The sequence below is a fragment of the Emydura macquarii genome, unplaced genomic scaffold (genome assembly GCF_026122565.2).
Source record: "Emydura macquarii macquarii isolate MOO-44397 ecotype Brisbane River unplaced genomic scaffold, CSIRO-AGI_Emac_v2 contig_2288, whole genome shotgun sequence".
In the NCBI taxonomy this organism is placed as follows: Eukaryota; Metazoa; Chordata; order Testudines; family Chelidae; genus Emydura; species Emydura macquarii.
In genome coordinates, this window is record NW_027132425.1 from 149,017 (window position 1) to 171,894 (window position 22,878).

Sequence of the window (22,878 nt, forward strand, 5' to 3'; positions counted from 1 at the left end):
CAGTGGCAGCCTCCTGCGTCTCGCGAGCTGGGCTCACAGCTGGGTGGCAGCCACCTGTGCCCCGGCGCTGATCTGAGGGACAGCCTCCCGTGCCCCGGATTGAAGACAGACAGCAGCCGCCTGCCCACATCCCTGGGTCTCAGCCGGCGCAGAAGCCTCCTCTGCCCCAGCTCGGTTTGGGTGGCAGTTGCCCACCACCAGGGCTGGCAGCCAGGCAGCAGCCGCCTGCAACTTGCCCAGGAGGCAGCCCCCCTCCTCCACTGGAAGCCTGGTGCCCAGAAAACTTGTCATTTTCACTGCTCTAGCTGAGCAGTGAAATTGACAACTGTGACAGCCCCAGATTGTACCAGGTACCCTCTTTTCCTGTCTCCCTCTCTCTCGCCCTCCTTCCTCCTCTCAAATCTATGACAAAAAATTTGAGGCAGTGCTTTATATTCCCCAGCATTGGCATGCCGCTCAAAGCCTCCTAGCTTTGGCCAACATCACCTCTAGCCCAGGTACATACGTGAGTTGTGCACCCCTGGTGTAAAGGTGATAACCCTACCCACACTAGATCTGACATCTGTCATATCACGGCCTGGTATACTCAGCCCTTCTTCCAACGTATGGCCCACATTAGTCTGTAAATATAAAATCCCATGGAAAATTGAGTGTTGGGTACTTATTAAAATGTTCAGAAGTTAGGGGGTACTTACTACTTAAAAGATTGAGAAACACTGACCTAGAGAATGGAAGTTATAACATTTTCTCCGTTGGCTAAATGCAGCACAGAAAGTTTGTTACGATGAATGATGCTAATTTCTTTTGTTTATTAACAAAAGAAAATAATTCTAAGGAGACCCAGAAATTCTTCCTACTTACACATTTGTGATTTTATACAGTCTGTAGTTTTCAAATTAATGGTGCCTGAAAAATCCTGAGTCACTTTAGAGATACTCATTTTCACGAGTTTCTTTCTTTAAACCAATTTTTAACTGATTAGTACTCAAAGAAATTAGATTTTTTTTTTTTTAAATCCTCAGAAAATTCAAGTTTCCTCAGAGATAATATTCTCAAAATTTGGGGTGGATACACTGTTATAATACAAAAACAAACAAACAAAAAAGTTTGAACCCCCATTATAAAAGCAAATTATTAACCAATTTTAACTGACATCACTACTTCTGTCATATCATAAGTAATATCCAATATAAATGTATCTCACATTATTGTTTGTGGTAGTGTCCATAATATAGTTTGGTGCTTTCCAGACATACTGTAAGGAACAGTCTCTGCCCCAGGGAGCTGACAATCCAACAGTGGACAGGTATACTGAGGTCAGGAGAAGGGAACAACAAAATGGATGTTCTGTTCAAATCAACAAGTTTCAATGTAGGCAGCACAGCAGATGTGGATTAAAAGCAGAGAGGGGAGGTCCTTTCAGATGAGTTCAGGGATGTTGTGCAATGCATGTAGCAGGATGCATGAAAGAAAATGTTTGAAAAATTGACAAATGGGTGGGCAGGAGTAGAGGGGGCAGGGTATCACGTGAAGCTCAGCAAGGGTAGATAAGCAGAGAGGGGTAGATTTAGCTCCTTGAAGGAGGTGACCTATTGTTTAAATCTAATACAATAGCAGATGGGGAACCTACGAAGAGATTCAAAGGGGAGGAGTGAGGTGATCAAACCAGCAAGGTAAGGAAAATGACTCTACAGCTCAAAGTCAATAAGTTATTTCTAAAAATTAATATTTCTGAATGCATTGTGCATGAAAGTATTTTGAATCACTTTTCCCCCAAATTCTGGCTTTTTGGTGGTGTCTAGGATGTACTCAGTGAAGTCCAAGTTAGGTACCTATCACACAGGACTTTAAAAAAAAACTTTGGAGGATAGTGGCATTTAAAATGAAACACAGATTTTAAAAACTGTATTTTAAATATTTTGTTCTTTCCCTATAATGTACTCAGGGCCTTTCCGGTATGCCATGGATTGGTTTCTAAGACTGAACTGGTAGTGAGTTTGGTTTGTTAGTCACATTACGGTACATTTTCTCAAGTAAGAGAAAATTACTCAAGGGCCTCATCTTGTCAATTATTTCTCATGTGATCAGTTTTCATTCATGCAAGAAGTCCTGTTTAGTCTGTGGGATTTAAAACTCCTGTAGTGAAGGATTTTTAGGATCAAGGGGTACATTTGTGCCCTGTACTCCTCAATAAGTGTCTTCCTTTGGGCAGAGATGAAAAAAAAAGGGATGGGTAACTCTTGATAGCCTTCCGTTAGCTATCAAAATATGCCCTTTTTGGAACCAGTGGTGAAATCTTGGGGCTATATATATATATTTTTCTAGGGTCCCCTATCTGTCAAAATGTGCCTCCTATAAATTTGCCCTCCCTTTTGTACAACTCCCCCCACCAACCTCTGTCATCCAATGATTGTCCAAATAAAGACTGGGTTCCATGGTATGGAAGAAAGAGCCTGGAATCTGGATGAGAGAGACTTCCTGGGCATTTTGCTCCCATCAACCAGAACTCTAACCTTACACATTATTGCAGAATCCTTGCGCTGATTAAGGTGTACTTAGGAAAGTGAAGTACTCAATTGAGGTAAGTGTGAAGGGCAAGGACCTCACTGAGACTTCAGTTCCAGCACATGTGCACATAGCTTGCACATGATTAGTAGTTGAGTTCAGCGAAATTTGCACGTGCTCAGTAGCAGCAAGGGCACATTGATGCAGAGAAATTTTTGACATGACATTGGTTTGAGTGATAAGATCCTCTAAGTTCCAGCCACCACTTCACCTGAATTGGCCTTAAAAGATTCCCTGAGAGCCTTGACCTCTCAATTTTCTTCACTACCATGAATTCTAACGCTAATGTAGATTTCACGTTCTACCCGCTTTCCTCCTGTGTTGTTCATTTCAGAATCGAGTGGTGCACCAGAACCTGGGGGAGCGGAATTACCACATCTTTTACGCATTGCTAGCTGGTGTCAGTGGGGAGCAGAAAGGTAATTGATCTATTGGTAAGCTGGCCCCTTTCAAACTAAATTAATTTTAATACAGCCGAATGCAAAGTTGAACATGTAGAAATTAAGAATGCAGAGCATACCTACAAAATGGGGTACTATATCCCGGAAAGCCATGACTGAAAATGATTTAGGGGTCATAGTGGACAAGCAATATGAGCTCACAGTGCAGTGCTGTGGCAAAAAGAGCGAATGCGATCCTTCTATAAACAGGGAAGGAGTAAGAAGGTAATTCGATATTTGCTCTAGGTGAGACAGGTACTGGAATACTGTGCATAGTTCAGGTGTCCACGTTTTAAACCCCATGTTGAAAAATTGGAATGGGTAGAGAAAAGGGGCACAAAAATGATTTTTGAGGACTGGAAAAATGTCTTACAGTGAGACACTTAAAGAACTCAATCTGTTCAGTTGATCAAAGAGAAGATTGACAGGTCACTTGATTACAGTGTCTGAGTTTCTTCACAGGAAGAAAATACTAGATACTAAAGGGCTCTCTAATCTAGCGGAAAAAGGCATAACAAGAACCAGTGTCTGGAAGCTGAACCCAGACAATTTCAGATGAAGAATAAGGCACAAATTGTTAACAGCGAGTGTAATTAACTGCTGGAACAAGCTACCAAGGGAAGAGGTGGATTCTCCATCTCTTCAGATCAAGACTGGATGCCTTTCTGGAAGATATTCTTTAGTCAGCCCAGTTATTGGACTTGTTACAGAGGTAACTGGTGAAATTCAATGGCCTGTGATATTCAGGGGTCAGACTATATAGACTAATGGTCCCTTTTGGCCTTAAAATCTATGTCTATGAATTTCACTTTTCTCGTTCCACATCTGTAAATGGTGTGCTACCTACCAACCTCTGAAGAAGAGTATTATACATTCAGTGTGCTTGGTACTTACAGAATGTGGAAGGGCAAGAATCTTACAGTCTAAATCAATGGTTCCCAACTTGGGTGCACGACCCCCTGGGGGGGGGGGGGGGGCTCCAAAGATTACAGGGGGTCTGTGAGGCTTCAGTATTATTGAGGTCATTTAGTTCCCTGAGCCCTGCACCGGCCGGGTTCAGCAGCCTCAAGCTGCGTACCAGCTGGAGTGAAGGAGAAACACCTCCCCCAGCCCCAATCCGGCTGGGCACCCTGCTGAAGCAGAGCAGCCCTGGCCAGCCTGCCAGCACCCGCCGCCTCCATTACCCTCAGTCCATGAGGGACAGAAGAGGCAGGGCCACATGCAGTGTGCGGTGGCGGCTGCGCCAGGGGATGCTTAGCTTCATACTGAGGTAAGAGTAATTTTTTATTATTATTATTATTATCATTATATGTGTTTATAGGGGTTATATGTATTTATGGCTGGTGAAGGGGCGGGACGGGGCAGAGGAGAAGGGTGCGTGTTTTACCTAGTGTTAACTAGTGGGACTTTCACTCAAAAAGATTAGGAACCACTGGTCTAAATAAGCAAACCATGAGGTCCATCCCTCACACAACAGGGTGTCAGTCTTTTCAAAATAAATAACAACACTTTGTGTAGTTGATAAACACAGGCCCCTGGAAAAGGAGAAATGGGAAAGAGGGGAGGGTACATGTCAGCGCACTAGAACAGAAGGGGAGTTCCAGGCATGAGAGGAAGTGGGAGAGAGATGCCTGTGTAGAGCAAATGGGAAATAGGATGAGAGGAAAGCACAGAGCTAAGCAAAAGCTAAATTATTGAGGCCTTTGAAGGGGAGGATGAGGAGCCTTAAACTTGATGCAGAAGGCAAGAGGGATTCAGTGGATGGATTTAAAGAGAGGGAGTAACAGACGGCGAGATTTTTCAAGGCAGAATTTTTGTCAGACTGAGAGGTGAGAATTAAAGAGACCAGAGAGGAGGAGGTTGCAGCAGTGGAGACAACCAAGACCTGGATAAAGATTTTTAGCTCTAGTCATGGAAGGGGAAGGATGGAACTTGGAGATGTTGTGACGTTCCCCTCTGCAATCTGAACTGGTGTATCGATGTGTCACCTCAGTCCCTCACTCCTGGAGCCCGTCTTGCACTTGCTCCACAGTGTGAACCCCCACTCCTGGGTCAGCCCACTCACAGCCTCCTGCAAGGAAGTAGCCTTAATTTAGTGAGTGAGTGCTTCTGGCCAGCCACTCATGGGATCTGCAATAAAATGACCCCAGCAAACACACCCAGTCCCAGATGCAACCCTAGGAACTTCCACCTTGCAACATTCGGTGCTGCCCACTGAATCTTGCAAGCTCATATTAGTTTGTCAATTTATCAAAAAATTGATATGCACCAGCGTTGTCACTTTAAATGAAGTCTCTACACACACCCACATCACATGCACTGCTTTAGATAAAACAAACAAATAAGTTTATTAAGTACAGAAAGATTTTAAATGGTTATAAGCCAGAGGAATATAAATTAGACTTGATCAGTATGAAATGAAAGCAAATTGCATTCTGAACTAAGCTTAACACTTTCGGTAACCTTTCAAAGTTCGGTAATGTTCACCACAGGCTGACTGAACTCCTTCAGCCAGGCCTTCCTCCTGTGGACAGTCCTTCAGTTGCTTGATATTGTTTTGTAGATGGAAGTGGAAGAGAGAACTAACCACCAAAATGTCCCCTCTTTTCAACATGTCCCTTTGCCCCCATCCGTGGATTTGCCCTCCCCCTTTCAGGATCCGTGACAAGCCATGTACCTTCATGGTTTTCTCCACATCTTGAGACACTGTGGTTCTTTGTGGATTCACTTGCTGACATCTGGACTGGTCCTTAGTTCTTGGAATGCTGAGCTGGGTTGTTCTATACAAGCCTTAGTGAGGCGTGAACTACCTTTCTGCTTTTGGAGGGTTTTACTTCGATCTGCCTCAAGCCACAAGAGACACATTTGGGAATATTACATAGTGGAGCTTCACAACCAGACATATGACATTGCAACAAACATACTGAACATTATTGTTATAGTAGTATGTCATGAGCATTCCAAAAGCACGTGACATGACAAACTTTGCATTAAACAATACACAATTACACTATAAGGGTGAACATGAATGATACACAATCACACCATGGGCTGTATATGAAGGTGCAGTGTGTCACAGATGTCATATAGGAAAAGCAAAAGGATTTGGCTGCTGTGTAGATGGGGAAGAAAGGAGCAGGTAATGACATAATGGTAGTGAGTCAGGGTGAGATTGTCAATAGAGAAGGTGAAGAAGCGTAAGGTTTGTGCAGGAAGGTGAATTCTATTTTCATCATGTTAATTTTGATGTGGGAGTAGGATATTAGGGAGACAATAAGAAAGATGAGACTGGAGTCGGTGGGGAGATACCATGGATTCATCAGCACAGCAGAGAGATAGTAATTGAAGCCTGGAGAAGAGAACAGATAATGTAGAGGGACAAGGATCCCAGAAGGGTTCTGTTCCATTACTTATGTTTTCCTTATCACTACTGTCTGAGCGCCATCCAGTCGTGTATTAAGTGACATGACTAACAACATTTGTTATGTACGCTTTGTTCTTCTGGGGTGACGGAGGTGGGGGAGTTGGGTGCTCATTGCAATGTTTACTTTTGGTAGGATTTTTTTCCCCTAGCATTTGCACTAGTGTGTGTGTTAGAAAAGACTGGTCAGAGAAGCGCTCTTGGCACTTGGAGTTGAAGGTGCTGTGGTTTGCAATGGCCCGTTAGTTGTTAGAGTTCATTCCACAGTCTCGGACCAGCCCTGAGAAAAATCTGTTATCAGCACAGATAATCTTTGTCTTTACAATAGAAAGTTCCATTGGGCCTGAGGAGTGGAGTGGTGGACCTGTCTTCATCCCAGAGCTTTAGGTTTTCTTTTAGATATGATTCTTGACTCTAGTCTGTAGATGGATAACAGGATGTTTAAACACATACCTAATGGTGTCCGTCATTAAAGAAATACTTAAACATCCAACACTGAAGAAAGCCAAAGAGAATTTCCTCTTTTGGGTGCATTTTTATGGACCAAGTGTCCCTCTTACTGACATGACATTGCTAGCAGTTTTTTTAATGCTTTTAATCTATTGCCATTCCCTTTCTAAGGTTGGTTGTATTCTGGATATAAAATCCCTGAGAAGTGTTCCTTTTAAATAAGGAGGATTTCTGTGTTTAGTGAATGTATTCTCTATGGAGACCATTGGAGGCCTCCTTAGCTATCCATACACCTCTTCACAGACTTGCCTATTCATTTCAGGATCCAGTTTACAAGGCATCTCCTTGGTTATTAGGCTGCTCCCTGCTTTGCCCTAGCTGTCAGTGAGGTCAGCTCTCTCCTCTCTCCTTGCTGACTCTCCTTTCAACACAGTCTCACATGTTGTTTTCTGTCTGTCCCAGGTTTGCGTCTGTTGAAAAGTGGAAAAGCAGTTGGTTAGGTGAATCCCATAGGATTAGTTCTCTAGCCTTCTTCCTGTTAATTTAAATATTCTTAGCAGTGAATCTTCAGCTTTAAAAAGAGGAGTGGTTTCCCTAACTCAGAGGTGAGACCAGACTTGGGATATCTGGGTGATTCTGGCATAGAGCTTGGCGTGAAAATAAAATCTCAATGTGTTTCAGCAATTGCCAATATTCCAGCTTTAAAGTCCTCTCCACTACCTTGTCCTCCGTATAACTTAGAAGTGAAAAGTAGCAAAGGGTGTGAGATGATTCCGGAATAAACTAACACTTCCCCCCTCTCTCTTTTTGTGATCTTGGGGGACTGGCTCGCTGTAGAAGCCCTGTCTGTCTCTGAACCGGAGAACTATCACTACCTGAACCAGTCTGGCTGTATGAGTGATGAGAACCTGAACGACACAGAGATGTTCAACAAGATCATGGTGAGTACTTCTCCTTGGTCCCATGTGGCACTTTCTGTGTAATCTTGTTGCAGTTTCTTTAGAGTAATTTCCCCATACCTGACAGTTTATGCTTCTCAGTGTAGATCACTTTTGGTACTGGGTGGGCTCTAGATCTCGAAGACAGGGTTTCATTTTTCCTTTGCCAGGGGAATCAATTAAAATATGGAGTGGAAATGAGTGGAAAGGGAATATTTTCACAGATTAGAATGGATGAAGCCCAGACCTGAAAGTGGGAGTCAGCCTGAGAACACAGTGCAGCTGCTGCAATGCCTGAGAAAGTCAGTGGCCTTTCCTCCAGGGAAGAGGAGCATAAAACTGCTCAGTGTAGAACAGTGCATGAAGTGATACATCATGTGACCTGCATGCATTGCTCTGACATTTCACTTGTGTTATCCAGCAGGAGTTGTGCACTTCATTGTCTGGCCTGGTGTGAGGGGCTTGGAGAGTAGAAGGGAAACTTTCCCTTTAACACACAAAGTAAGGCAGAAGCTAAAGGTTAAGGGCACTTCTACTACAACATTGTATAAATGTGTAGTGTGGATTTTTCCTACCTCTATCCCTGTAACTGGGATAGGCCTGACTCTGTTTGTGGTGGTGAAAATGAGGCCTAAGAAGTGTATTTAATATACTAAAATGTAAAGGAAACAAGCTTTGAACAGCAATGACATTGAACCATGGTGATTTTAATGTAGGGGCAAAGGTGAAACCTGGTGGGATGAATCTCATAAGCAGAAAGCCTTATAGCTGGGTGTAATGTGCATGAGAGAGGGGATTAGAAAAGGTCTAAAAACATAAGTAAATATACAACCACTCCCCGAGAGATGGGCTATATGTTCCCAAGTAGGTCTCTTCCATCTGAGTGATTGTGATTCTGAGTTCCTGCTGATGTAAGTAACGTTCGTCTTCGAGTGCTTGCTCATGTCCATTCAGAATTAGGTGTGTGCAGGCTGCATGCACCGGTGCCGGAAATTTTTCCCCTAGTGGTATCTGTAGGGCTGGCTCTAGCATCCTTTGCAGCGATGCGCATATGCGCTCGTATATAGGGTGCTGCCGGCCCCCCTCACTCTCAGTTCCTTCTTACTCCTGACGGTGCTGGAACACTCTCTTGCTCCTGCAAGCTACAGTATTCCTAGTGGTTCTTTGTTTTATCTAGTGTATATAGTTGTTGTTTCAGAGTTTATTATCTAGGAGTTAGTAGTTGATTAGTTAGTTCTTTACCCAGGGTTGGGGCATGCCCAAGTCCCCCGGTTTTAAACCCTGTGCTTCGTGCAAGAAGCCTATGCCGTTGAGCGACCCACACCAGAGCTGTCTGAAGTGCCTGGGGGAGGCTCACCTTTGTGAAAAGTGTAAGATCTGTCAAGGATTTCACCCTCCAACCAAGAAGGACTGGGACATTAGTCTCAAGGCCCTTCTCATGGAGACGGCACTCAGACCGGTGTCGGAGCTGCGATTGGACAAGGCACCCAGTACGGCAGCATTGACTAGAAGTGCTCCTCTGGGGTCAGTGCCCACCTGGCACCGTTCAACATCACCGGCACCAAAAAAGAGAGAGGCGCATGCTGAAAAGGAGCCAAAGTTGGCTAAGAAGATCTCGGGCACCACGGGGAAAGATGATTCGGCCCTGAGAACGCCTCAGCCCGCAAGGGCGTCAAGCCCAACTCTGGTGCCACCGCCAACTCCTGGGAGTGGCAGCAGCTCACACCGTTTACTGGTCCCTTCTACACCTGAGGCATTCCAGGCAATGAAGGACCTGTTGGCCTTGCTGGTGCTGCCTACACCACAGGAGGGTAGAGAAGGCCTCCAAAGTTCATATACCCAGGCTGGAAGCCAGTCGAAAGGGAAGCCAGCACTGGTTCCACCACAGCCTCTCCCTTCCATGCCGGTTTCGCAAAGGTCACCAGAATATCAGCACTGCTCCCTGGTACTGCATCGGCATGGGTCGGAGTCGAGTCTTTGGTCGCCAGGTGCCAGTCACTGGAATGTTGGTACTGTTCCAAAGAGTGCTGGCGTCGGTCTCCGGAATGCTGGCACTCCCCGAGCCCCCGGCACTGCTTTGCGAGCCCCTGCAGAGACTCTCTGGAGCCCAGCACCGTGAAAGCCCCTATAAGAAGCCCAAGGACAAGACATGGTCAAGGCATGAACAGTGCTCGGGTTCTCAGCACCGCATCCCGTCGCCAGAGCCCAGACACTTAAGAAGTGGCACGGAGAAGCATGTGGCGTCGGTGCCCCCATGGTCTCCAGCTTTTAGCTCCTCAGACTCAGGAGAGGAAGTGGTCGTCCCTCCAAAGGGACAAGCCACCAAGCAGCCCAATGTTTTTCCTATGCCACCACAGCTGGGAGGATGGCTGCAAAGACAATGGCCAGGTGCCTGGCAATATGGAACCCGTGGGGGTTCCCTCAGGCTGCGATGCTGTATGCTCAGTTGTCTGTGAGCGCCTCGGTACTGCAATCATCTAAGGGCCTGGCCACGGCACCGGAAGCAGTTACTGGGTCAGACCAGAGAGACTCTTTTGGGCAGTCCCTTGGTTACTATCCCAACCAGGGAGGAAGATCCAACTCCCCCTCAGATTCCTGCCTCCTCCTCCTCCTCACCAGATGAGGCTGTAGCGGGCCTCTCTCACACTGCCCCTCTGGACGATTGCAGGACGCACCAAGACCTATTGAAGCAGGTAGGGCTAACCTGGGCCTTACAATAGAGGAACTGTCTGAGCCAGTGGATGAACTCTTTGGTGTCCTGGCAGCCGCAGCTCCCTCCAGAGTGGCCCTCAAAGTGCACGATGGGAGCTTAGCTTAGCTGAAGCTCGCTAAGGTGCTGTGGCAGACCCAGCCTCCCTGCCCTCCACATCTAAGTGGGCAGAGAAGAAATATTATGTACCCCAAGGGGTTTGAATACTTATACACGCACCTATCCCTGGACTCGCTAGTTGTAGCGGCAGCTAATGCATGTGACAGGCAGGGACAAATGATTTCAACACTGAAGAATAAAGAGGCCAAGAAATTAGATTTATTTGGTCGTAAGGTGTATTCAACAGCGAGACTACAGCTGAGGGTGTCCAATCATCAGGCGCTTTTACGTTGTTACCATTTTAATATCTGGCAGTCTCTGGAAAAGTTTGCTGGCTCCCTTCCTCAGTCCTCCAAGCAGGAGTTTGAAGCAATCCTGGAGGAGGGGAAAGCAGTGGCCAGAGCCTCCCTCCAGGTGGCATCGGACGCAGAGGACTCGGTGGCGTGGGCTATGGCTTCCATGGTGTCGATGAGAGAGCGTGTTGGCGCCAATCGCTTGGTCTTTTAACGGAAGTCCAGCAGTACATCCAAGACCTCCCGTTTGATGATTTTGCCCTCTTTGCGGACCAGATGGACACCAGGCTGCATGGGGTGAGGGACTCAAGGGCTACATTGAAATCGTTGGGCCTCTACACCCCATCTTTGGCCAGGAGGTACTTCAAGCCCTCTCAACATCAGTGCTTCAGGGATCAGGCCCAGACAGAGCCCTACAGGAGGAAACACAAGAACTATAAATGCCATTGGGGCAATTTGCCAGCCTGTGCCTCGAGGTCAGGGTTGAGCCGACACCCCTCGGGGGGGAAAGTGAGGCTTTTGAAGGTGTGCCTGAGAGTGACCTACCAGACTCTATTCAGGACCCAACTTCCTGATTATTTTCTTCCCACCTAGCATCTTATAGCATCTATATAGCTGAGGTTAGTCCTGCTTTGAGCAGGGGGTTGGACTAGGTGACCTCCTGAGGTCCCTTCCAACTCTAATATTCTATGATTCTATGATCTTTCCTCCTGGCTTGGAGGGCCATAATGACAGACTGCTAGGTTCTAAGCACAGTAGCTGTTGGCTACACCCTCCAGTTTCTTTCGCGTTCGTCTTCCCACCCTCCTTCCCCGTCCCTCTTCAGGGACCCCTCTCACGAGCAACTCCTCACTCAGGAGGTGCAGGCCCTACTATCTGTGGCCTTGGTGGAAGAGGTCCCTCAACCATTGAGGGGAAGGGGTTTCTACTGCCATTTTCTGATCCCAAAAGCCAAAGGAGGGCTGAGGCCCTTCTTGACCTATTTGCATTGAAGAAATTCCTCAAAAAGCTAAAATTCCGTATGGTCACCCTGGCAGCTATCATTCCCTCTCTGGATCCAGGTGACTGGTATGTGGCTCTTGATTTAAAGGACACCTGTTTCCATGTCCCAGTCTTCTTGGGTCACAGGAGATTCCTGTGATTTACTATGAGTGCCCAGCTTTACCAATTTGCGATCCTCCCATTTGGCCTCTCCACCGCATCATGTGCATTCACCAAATGCATGGCGGTAGCGGCGGCCCGCCTCAGGCACAGAGGAGTGTAGGTCTTTCCTTACCTGGACAACTGGCTGATCTGGAGTTGGTTATGGGGGCAGGTTCAATGCAGCATCGAGATTGTGAGGGACACCTGTTGATCACTGGGCCTGTTAATAAAGGAGCAGAAATCGATACTTACACCAGTTCAAAAGATAGAGTTCATAGGGGCAGTCCTGGACTCTATTCAACCCAAAATGCTCTTGTCCAAAGACAGATTCTTAGCAATGTCCAGGTTCATAGCCTGACTAACAGCCCACCCCCTTACCATGGCAAGAGTGTGTCTGTCTCCTGGAGCACATGGCAGCGTGTATGTACGTGGTCTGACACACCATGATGCATCTTCGGCCGCTCCGGTTGTGGCTGGCCAGATGTACTCCTCAGCCAGACACTCCTTGGACACAGTGCTCACGATCCCCCCCCCCACGTACTTACCTTCCTGCCAAGGTGGTTGGATCCTCGGCATGTGATGGCAGAGGTACCTTTTGTGGCCCCCAGACTGACTCTGTTGTTGGTAACAGACACTTCGGAGGTGGATTGGGGTGCCCACCTCAGTGCCATAAAGACTCAGGGTCTTTTGTCCAGGGAAGAGTTGTCCCTTCACATCAATGTCAAGGAGCTCAGGGCGATAAGGTATTCCTACCACACCTCTCCAACGAGGTAGTAAGAATCCAGCTGGACAACACAGTTACCATGTATTACATTAACAGGGAAGGGGGAGCCAGGTCTTCAGCCCTCTGTCGCCAGGCCTTGCGTCTCTGGGAGTTCTGCATGAGCCACAACATCCACCTGGAAGCAGTGCATCTACCGGGTTTAAAAAAATATACTGGTGGATCACCTAAGCGGGATCTTTTGCTCTCACCATGAGTGGTCTCTCCACCAGGAGGTAGCTGACAGCATTTTCCAAAGGTGGGGAACTCCCCAAGTAGATCTATTTGCTACCAGGGAAAACAAGAAGTGCACTCAATACTGCTCCCTCCTGCGGTCAGAAGATGACTCCCTGTTGGACACTTTTCTCCTGTCATGGATGAGGGGTCTCTTGTGTGCTCTCCCCCCGATACCCTCCATACAAAGAGTCCTCGTGAAGATCAAGAGGGACAGCGTGCGAGTCATCCTGATAGCTCCATCATGGCCCAAGTAGCATTGGTTTCAGAACTCTTGATGGCCTGGCCATGGTTGCTCCTGTTGAGACCAGACCTTCTCTCTCAAGACCAGGGCTGGCTCCTGCATCCGGATCTGGCCACTCTGCACCTAATGGTGTGGATGCTTCGTGGTTGAGCAAGGATGAGTGCCACTGCTTAGCCCAGGTTCAGAGGATCCTGATGGAGAGCAGGAAGCCGTCTGTGGGGGCATCTTATTTATCCAAATGGAAATGCTTCATCTGCTGGGCAACAGGTCAAAACGTCTCGCTTACAGAATCCCCTATTGAGATGATCCTGGACTGTCTGCTTCATCTGAAGCAGGAGGGCTTGGCCTTCTCATCTGTTAAGGTGCACCTGGCAGCGATTTCAATCTTTCATCCTCCGATCCAAGGCAGGTCGGTTTTCTCCCACAGGATGGCGTCCAGATTCCTCAAGGACTTGGAGAGGCTTTTTCCACCGATACGAGACTCAGTCCCTCAATGGGATTTAAACCTTGTCCTCTCAAGACTTACAGCACCGCGATTTGAGCTGTTGGCTTCTTGTTCCCTCATGCATCTGTCCTGGAAAGTGGCATTTCTGGTGGCAATCACCTTGGCATGGGGGGGGAGGGGTGTCTCTGAGTTAAAAGCCCTGACCTCAGAGCCACCATACATGGTTTTCTTCAAGGACAAGGTGAAACTTCGTTCTCACCCAACCTTTCTGCCAAAGGTCGTTTTCCACTTCAATGTTAACCAGGGCATATTCCTGCCAGTGTTCTTTCCAAAGCCTCACAAATCTAATGAGAAGAGGCGTCTCTACTCTCTCGATGTGAGGAGGGCATTGGCTTTCTAAGTCGACAGGACCAGACCCTTCCACCGCTCCACGCAGCTCTTCGTTGCAATTGCTGATCAGATGAAGGGATGCCTGGTGGTGTCCCAGCGGATCTCATCCTGGATTACAGCCTGTATTCGGACCTGCTACGAGCAAGCAGGGGTCATGCCCCCGGCTTTCTTGTCCACCCACTCCACAAGGTCACAGGCATCTTCAGCGGCCTTCCTGGCATATGTAGCCATTCAGGACACATGTAGAGCTGCTATGTGGTCCTTGATACATATATTTATATCCCACTATGCCATCATGCAGCAAGCGCGGGACAACTCTGGGTTTGGCAGAGTGGTACTGCAATCATCACATCTATGAACTCCTGCCCGCCTCTGGAAGCACTTCTGGTAAGTCACCTAATTCTGAATGGACATGAGCAAGCACTCGAAGAAGAAAGAATGGTTACTTACCTTGTTCTTCAGGATGTGTTGCTCATGTCCATTTCACAACCCACCCATCTTCCCCTCTGTCGGAGTTCCAGCAAGAAAGAACTGAGAGGGAATGGGGCCGGCAGTGCCCTATATACGAGCACCTGTGCACGCCTCTGCAGAGGGTGCTAGAGCCGGCCCTATGGATACTACTAGGGGAAAAATTTCTGGCACTGGTGCATGTGGTGTGCACACACCTAATTCTGAATGGACATGAGCAAAACATCTCGAAGAACAAAGCTACGAGGTAAGTAACCATTCTTCTTCTTCTCTGTGTGGTTTTGAGTAGATAGCTCTGAAAGTGATGGAGCTTAGCACCGAAGAGATTCATGACATCTTCAAACTTCTCTCTGGCACTCTTAAGCTGGGAAACATCGAATTCATGACAGCTGGAGGAGCCCAGGTTACAACCAAAGCAGGTAAATATGACCCTATGAACTATGCACCCTGCTGTCTGAACCCAAATAGTCCCACACCATGGCCCTGTCTCTTCCTCTCTGCCTCTCACATCGCCAGAGTCCCAGTAGTTTAACCCACTGAGAACATAGTCCGAGTTCCTCTTATTGAGATCTTGACCCAGGGTGCAGGGATCTAAGGCCTAATACATCAACCTGCTTAGGGGATGGCCCTGAGGCTCCTTTTCCCCCCTCTTACTGCCCATCACTCTGGGACTGAGTCCAGAGGCATGTGATTATTTATAAGAATATAGGAACGGCAATAGGGGTCAGAGCAATGGTCCATCTAGCCCAGTATCCTGTCTTCCAACAGCGGCCAATACGGGGTGCTTCACAGGGAATGAAAAGAACCAGTAATATTCAAGTGTTCCATAGAATCATAGAGTTGGAAGGGACCTCAGGAGGTCATCTAGTCCAACTCCCTGCTCAAAGCAGGACTAACCTCAGCTATATCATCCCAGTGAGGGTTTTGTCAAGCCGCAGCTTTAAAAACCTCTAAAAATGGAGATTCCACCACCTCCCTGGGTGACCCATTCCAGTGCTTCACCACCCTCCTAGTGAAAAAGTTTTTCCTAATGTCCAACCTAGATCTCCTCCACTGCAATTTGAGACCATTGCTCCTTGTTCTGTCATTTGCCACCACTGAGAACAGCCTAGCTTCATCCTCCCTGGAACCCCCTTTCAGGTAGTTAAAGGCTGCTATCAAATCTTCCCTCATTCTTCTCTCCTGCAGACTAAACAAGCCTAGTTCCCTCAGCCTCTCCTCACAAGTCTTGTGCTCCAGCCCCCTAATCCTTTTTGTTGCCCTCTGCTGGACTCTCTCCAACTTCTCCACGTCCTTTTTGTAGTGGGAGGCCCAAAACTGGACACACTACTCCAAATGCGGCCTCACCAATGCCGAATAGAGGGGAATGATCACTTCCCATGATCTGCTGGCAATGCTTCTACTAATGCAGCCCAATATGAGGTTAGCCTTCTTGGCAATAAGGGCACACTGTTGACTTCTTGTCCACTGTAACCCCCAGGTCCTTTTCTGCAGAACTGCTGCCTAGCTAATCGGTCCCCAGTCTGTAGCTGTGCATGGGATTCTTCCATCCAAAGTGCAGGACTCTGCACTTGTCCTTGTTGAACCTCATCAGATTTCTTTTGGTCCAATCCTCCAGTTTGTTTAGGTCCTTCTGTATCCTATCCCTACCTTCCAGGCTATCTATCACTCCCCCAAGCTTAGTGTCATCTGCAAACTTGCTGAGGGTGCAATCTACCCCATCCTTTAGATCACTAATGAAGATGTTGAACAAAACCGGCCCCAGCACCGACCCCTGGGGAACTCCGCTTGTGACTGGTTGCCAACTAGACATGGAGCCATTGATCACTACTTGTTGAGCCCTATGCTCTAGCCAGTTCTCTATCCATTTTATAGTCCATTCGTCCAACCCATACTTCTTTAACTTGCTGATAATAATATTGTGAGAGACCGTATCAAAAGCTTTGCTAAAGTCAAGGTATATCATGTCCACCGCTTTCCCCACATCCACAGAGCCAGTCACCTCTTTATAGAAAGCAATCAGGTTGGTCAGGCATGACTTTCCCTTGGTGAATCCATGTTGACTGTTCCTGATCACCTTCCTCTCTTCCAAGTGCCTTAAAATGGATTCCTTGAGGACCTGCTCCATGATTTTTCCAGGGATTGAGGTGAGGCTGACCAGTCTGTAGTTCCCTGTATCCTCTTTCCTCCCTTTCTTGAAGATGGGCACTATATTTGCTTTTTTCCAGTCATCAGGGACCTCCCCCAATTGCCACGAGCTTTCAAAGATAATAGCCAATGGCTCTGAAATCACATCAGCCAACTCCCTCCGCACCCTCGGGTGCATTGCATCTGGCCCCATGGACTTGTGTGTCAATCTTTCTAAATAGTCTTGGACCTGTTCCTTCAGCACTGCGGGATGTTCACCTCCTTCCCATTCTGTGCCGCCCAGTGCAGTAGTCTGGGAGCTGACCTGGTCTGTGAAGACAGAGGCAAAAAAGGCATTGAGGACCTCAGCTTTCTCCACATCCTCTGTCACTAGGTTGCCTCCCCCATCCTGTCGCTGTTTCCAGCCTCTGGCAAACAGCAATCCTTGCCTATCCTGGGTAAAAGCCATAGATGGACCTATCCTCCTAAACTTTTCTAGTTCTTTTTTGAATCCCGTTATAATCTTGGCCTTCACAACATCCTCTGGCAAGGAGTTCCGCAGGCTGACTGTGCCTTCTGAGAAGAAATACTTCCTTTTGTTTGTTTTAAATCTGCCTATTAATTTTATTTGGTGACCACTAGTTTTTGTGTTATGAGAAGGAATAAATAACACTTCCTTATTTACTTTCTCCATGCCAGTCATGATTTTATAGACCTCTATCATGTCCCCCCTTAGCCGTCTCTTTTCCAAGCTGAAAAGTCCCAGTCTTATTAATCTCTCCTCTTATGGAAGCTTTTCTATATCCTTAATCACTTAATCCCCCTTTTTTGTACCTTTTTCAATTCTAAAATATCTTTTGAGATGCAGCGACCTGATCTATATGCAGTATTCAAGATGTGGGCGTACCATGGATTTATAAAAAGGCAATACAATATTTTCTGTTTTATTATCTATCCCTTTCCTAATGATTCCCAACATTTTGTTACACTCAATGTGCAGCGGCAGTGAAAAAAGGTATGTTCTCAGAGAACTATCCACAGTGACTCCAAGATCTCTTTCTTGAGTGGTAACAGCTAATTTAAAACCTCTATGTATAGTTGAAATTATGTTTTCCAATGTTCATTACTTTGCATTTATCAACATTGAATTTCATCTACCATTTTGTTGCCCTGTCATCCAGTTTTGTGAGATCCCTTTGTAACTCTTCGCAATCTGCTTTGGATTTAACTATCTTGAATAATTTAGTATCATTTGCAAATTATGCCCTCCCACTGTTTACCCCTTCAGATCATTTATGAATATGTTGAACAGTACCGGTCCCAGTACAGATCCCTCGGGGCCCCTGCTGTTTACATCTTTCCCTTCTGAAAACTGACCATTTATTCCTAACTTTTGTTTCCTATTTTTTAACCAGTTCCTGGTCCAACAGAGGACCTTCCCTCTTATCCCATGACTGCTTACTTTGCTTGAGAGCATGGGTCACTGGCACTGAGGGACACCTCAAGAGTGCGGCACCGCGCTCTCTCTCCTGTCCCATGGAAAAATCAGAAGAAAATGGACAGGGGATGTTTGCCGACACCTAAACCATTTGGGCTCAAGGGTGCGAGTGGAGTGCGACTCGCGTTGGGCAACTCAACTTCTGCTCCCGTGGCTATGGTGCCGTTACTTCTGGTCCTGGCAAAGGGACCTTTGAGTCCGGCACCTCCGCACTTCTCACCCAGAAACATTTGAGGCTGCTAGGAACTTATCAAGTGAATGGCACTGCTGCCTCTGGCTAGGGAAGGTGTACCAGAGCCAGAGCCCACAGCACTAAAGAGACGCTTGGTGCCTTCCAAGGACAAGCCTTCAGTGATGCCCCACCAACCGTCTCCCTGGCACTGATCACTAGCACCGAGGGCCACTGTGCTGCCCTGGTTCCCAAGGAGTGATCATTTGGGATCTGACTCCGCTCAGAGATGTGGGATTCCACTTCGAAGTCGGCACCGTGAGAGAGGGTCATAACATGAAATGGAGGCGGCTCACCCCTTTTCCATGCCATGGCCAGCTCAGTGGCAAGTCCTGGTGCAGTGGCCCTTTTGGACCCCATGGGCCTTCCATCAAGCCCAGGGATCTTATGTGGGACTTTCCCTTTCATTGGCCTCCGGGAGCAGATATTAGCCGCCCCATTCAGAAGTCATACCTTGATCAGACACACAACCCGGCACCGAGCTTGAACACTCGGCACCACAGGATCCCCTGGAAGCAGAGAGTCAGGAGACAGTGCCGGTCAGGGAATCATCCTCCTCATCCCCTGATGAGGCTGCCATGGGATCTTCACTGGCACCGGTGATAGACGGGCTCACCAGAAGCTCCTTTGTAAAGTTGCCCAAAACCTGGGGCTTCAGGTCAAGGAGGTCTCTGAAGGAGCGGACCCTATGATGAACATTTTAGCCTCACCAGGACCAGCCAGGGTAGCCCTGCTACTCATAAAAACCATCCAGAGCGCGGTAAAGGCCCTACGGCAGACCCCAGCCTTCCATCCCCCAACTGCTAAAAAGGTGGAGGGGAAGTACTTTGTCCCCTCAAAGGACCATGAGTGCCTCTACTCTTTCCTTCCAATATATTTTGAACCTGGTTTTACTGTGTCCCATTGATTATCCTCATTCTACCAAGTATGTTCTGTACATAAATAAAAGTATGTAGATATTTAAAAAGAAACAGAAACCTGCAGAGGTTTAAAAAAAATTGTCCACTACAGATTTTCATCCACTTTCCTCCAAAGTGTCTTGTATTGATCATCTTCGGAGACAGGATCCCCAACTAGAGGTATCTAGTTTGAGCTGGCCTGGCTAAGCCTGGGTTCCTAAACGGACAGAAGTTTAAAAAATACCATAGAAATGAGCAAAGATTTTAAAAAATTTACAGAATTATATATAGAATAATTTTAAAAAACCTTTGTTAACGGGTCTTGTGGAGCATTCAAGCTGTGCATGTTGTGGGTTGCTGCAACTGAATGATCTTATCTTTGTTACTCTTGTCCTCCCTCCCATTTTACTGGACTGGTTTTTGTTAAACTCACATAGGCACTCATTTGTATCATGACTTAAACTAGATTGGGAGCTTTTCTGATTAGGTGTTCGTGTAGCATATTGCTCAATGATCGTGGCACAATGATCCTGATTGAGTCTCTGAGTCTACTGGAATATAAATTCCAGGGGGGTAGCCGTGTTAGTCTGTATACAGCAAAAACAACGAGAGTCCTGTAGCACTTTAAAGACTAACAAATTTAATTTCTGCAGGCATAAGCTTTCGTGGGCTGCAACCCACTTCATCAGATGTAAGGAATAGAAATCAGATAGGGTGTACATATATACATCCAAGGGTAAGGAACAACAATGGGGAGGGTAGGTGTTAGCAAAGTCCATTCAGTTAGAGAAGATGAGGCCTATTCACAACCACTGATTAGAAGGTGAGAATGTGTGAACAGTGACAATTACTTCTTGTAATGAGAGAACCATTCCAAGTCCCTATTCAGACCCAGTCTGATTGTGTAAAGTTTGCAGATCAGTTTCAGCTCTGCAGTTTCTCGCTGAAGTCTGTTTTTGAAGTTTTTTTGTAGAAGTATGGCACCTTTCAAGTCAGCTACAGAGTGTCCTGGGAGATTGAAGTGCTCTCGGACTGGTTTATGGATGTTACCATTTTTTGTGTCTGATTTGTTTCCATTTATTCTTTTGCGTAGTGACAGTCCGGTTTGGCCAATGTACATGGCAGAGGGCATTGCTGGCACATAATGGCATATATTACATTAGTAGATATGCAGGTGAATGAGTTTCTGATGGTGTGGCTGATGTGGTTAGGACCTGTGATGGTGTCACTAGAGTCGATGTGCGGGCAGAGCTGGCAACGGGGTTTGTTGCAGGGAACGCTAACTCAGGAACCTATTCCTGCATCAAACCCCGTTGCCAGCTCTGCCCGCACATCGACTCTAGTGGTGGGCCACGAGCCAGAAGCAGCAACAGGATGCCCAGCTCCAGCAGCAGTTACAGCCACTGCAACAACTGGGGGCCCAGCAACAACAACTCATCTGGGAGTTGGGCACCCAGCAACAGTGACAATATTCGCAACAGCTAGCCTCTCTCCTGCCCACCCCATCTGGCTCGGCCACTGGAGGTGCGATCCCCACACCAGCTGCTGGGCTACTCTTACACCTCTCTAAATGGGACTGGGGGATGACCCCAAGGCATTCCTGGTGACTTTTGAATGTATCACCTCTGCAGCAGGATGGGACCTGGCACAGTGGGCTACACTCTTGGCCTCCTATCTAATGGGACCTGCTCAAGCAGTGTATCATGCCCTCTCAGATGAGGGAGCACGTAACTATTGCACAGTGAGGGTGGCCATCTTGGACATACTGGATATTACCCCCGAGAAGTTTCGGCGTCGATTGCAGGGAAGACCTACCCGGTAGGCACCCGACCGTGAGTTGTGGCACAGCACTGAAGGATGCATGCTGTCCTTGGCCGTACCAGTGGGCTGCCATTCAGTTTGCCAAACAAGTCCTGGTAGAGCAGTTTCTGCACATCCACCCTGCCCAAGGCTGTACCTGGGTTATGAGGCACCATCCTACCACCTTGAGGGCTGCTGTGCATTTCATGGAGGACTTCCTGGCAGCTGAAAGCTTGGCAGGCCCTGTGGTGATCTTGGGGCCCTGGGGACCAGCCTCACACGACAGCCTTCCACTCCCCAGAGAACCGCCTGACTGCTGCTCTCCTGTGGGGATGGCCCTAAACCCCAATTACCCCACAATGCGAACTCATGACTTCCTGGCCATCCATAGGTCAAACGGAGGGCCGGAAGACCCCAAAGCAAGACCCCTCCAAACCCCGGCACAGTGATGGGGCACAGGCGGAACCCTAAGGGGTAGGACCCTGCTTCGCATGTGGACAATTTGGGTACCTGCAGAGGCAGTGTCCCATGATAGACTTCCCTGTATGAATAATCCATACCGCCGAAAACCATGCCCACCGGCCACAGCCAGCCAAGGTGACCATCCCTGTATGCCTTGGCCACCGGTCCGTGGATGCCCTTCTTGACTTGGGGTGCAGACGGACCATGATGAGTCGCTGATTGATCTTAGCCTATGATGGAGCCTTGGCCAAATACGGCTCCCCTGTATACACAGGGATGTCTGAATCTACCCCACAGCCCCAGTGACGCTCACAGTGGCCGGAGTGACCCAAGAGATGACTGTGGCATTGGCCACAGAACTACCCTACCCCATCATCCTCAGATGGGACTGGCTGGAATTCCCCCAACTTCTCCAGGACCTATGGCCCCAGAGCCTGTTCCCCCAACTCAGTTTAGAAGAAGGGGACCCCAAGGAATGGATGACTGAGACCGACAAGACAGACCCCAAAGGGGGGCTGGCTGCGACTGCCAGACTGAATCCCGAAGACCTGCTGCTCCTGCCAGGATAACCGACCAAGGAACAGGACCAGACAACCCCCCAGATGGAGTAGGGGAACCTGAATCTGGGACTGGGGACGGACTTTTGCTGGGACCAAAGGAAGGACAACACCGTGAAACACACCTATGAGCACTGGCCCGCATGGATGGGGTCATGGTGGATGCCCGGAGGGCCAAGCAGTGGCCACATTTCGAGCTTACCCAGGATTGACTATACTGGGTTGAGCTGTACCCTCGGACCTACAATCCCCAGTCACAGCTACTCATTCCGTGGTGCCACAGGCTAGTTGTGCTCCAGCTGGTGCACGACATCTTGGCAGCCGGTCACCTAGGGCTGGAAAAGATGCAGGCCCAGGTCCTGTCTGTTTTTTTGGCCAGTCATATACCGAGACATGAAGGTCAATTGCGCCCCCTGTCCAGAATGTCAGTTAGTGGCACCCTCCGGCGTATCTAGGGCCCCCCGGTCCCTCTCCCGTTAGTGGGGATGCCCTTTGAACTGGTGGCCAGGGACTTGGTAGGGCCTCTCCCAAAGAGCACTGCTGGCTATCAGTACATCCTGGTAGTCCTGAACTATGTCACTCGGTTCCCAGAGGCTGTCCCCCGAGGAGTGCTACCTCCTGCATTGTGGCAGCAGAGATCTTTGCTCGAGTTGGACTGCCCCAGGAGTTACTTTCTGATGAGGGGACAAATTTTACCTCCCGACTC

General features: G+C 47.9%; 1 protein-coding gene across 1 annotated transcript in view; it reads left to right on the plus strand.

Annotated features, from left to right (window-relative positions):
• The window catches only part of LOC137161235 (unconventional myosin-X-like), a 279,065-nt gene that overhangs the window by 69,977 nt on the left and 186,210 nt on the right, over positions 1-22,878 (plus strand). The window contains exons 8-10 of the mRNA XM_067560340.1: positions 2,900-2,984; positions 7,714-7,817; positions 14,890-15,019. Coding sequence (XP_067416441.1) covers positions 2,900-2,984; positions 7,714-7,817; positions 14,890-15,019 — 319 coding nt within the window. The remainder of the gene's footprint in view (positions 1-2,899; positions 2,985-7,713; positions 7,818-14,889; positions 15,020-22,878) is intronic.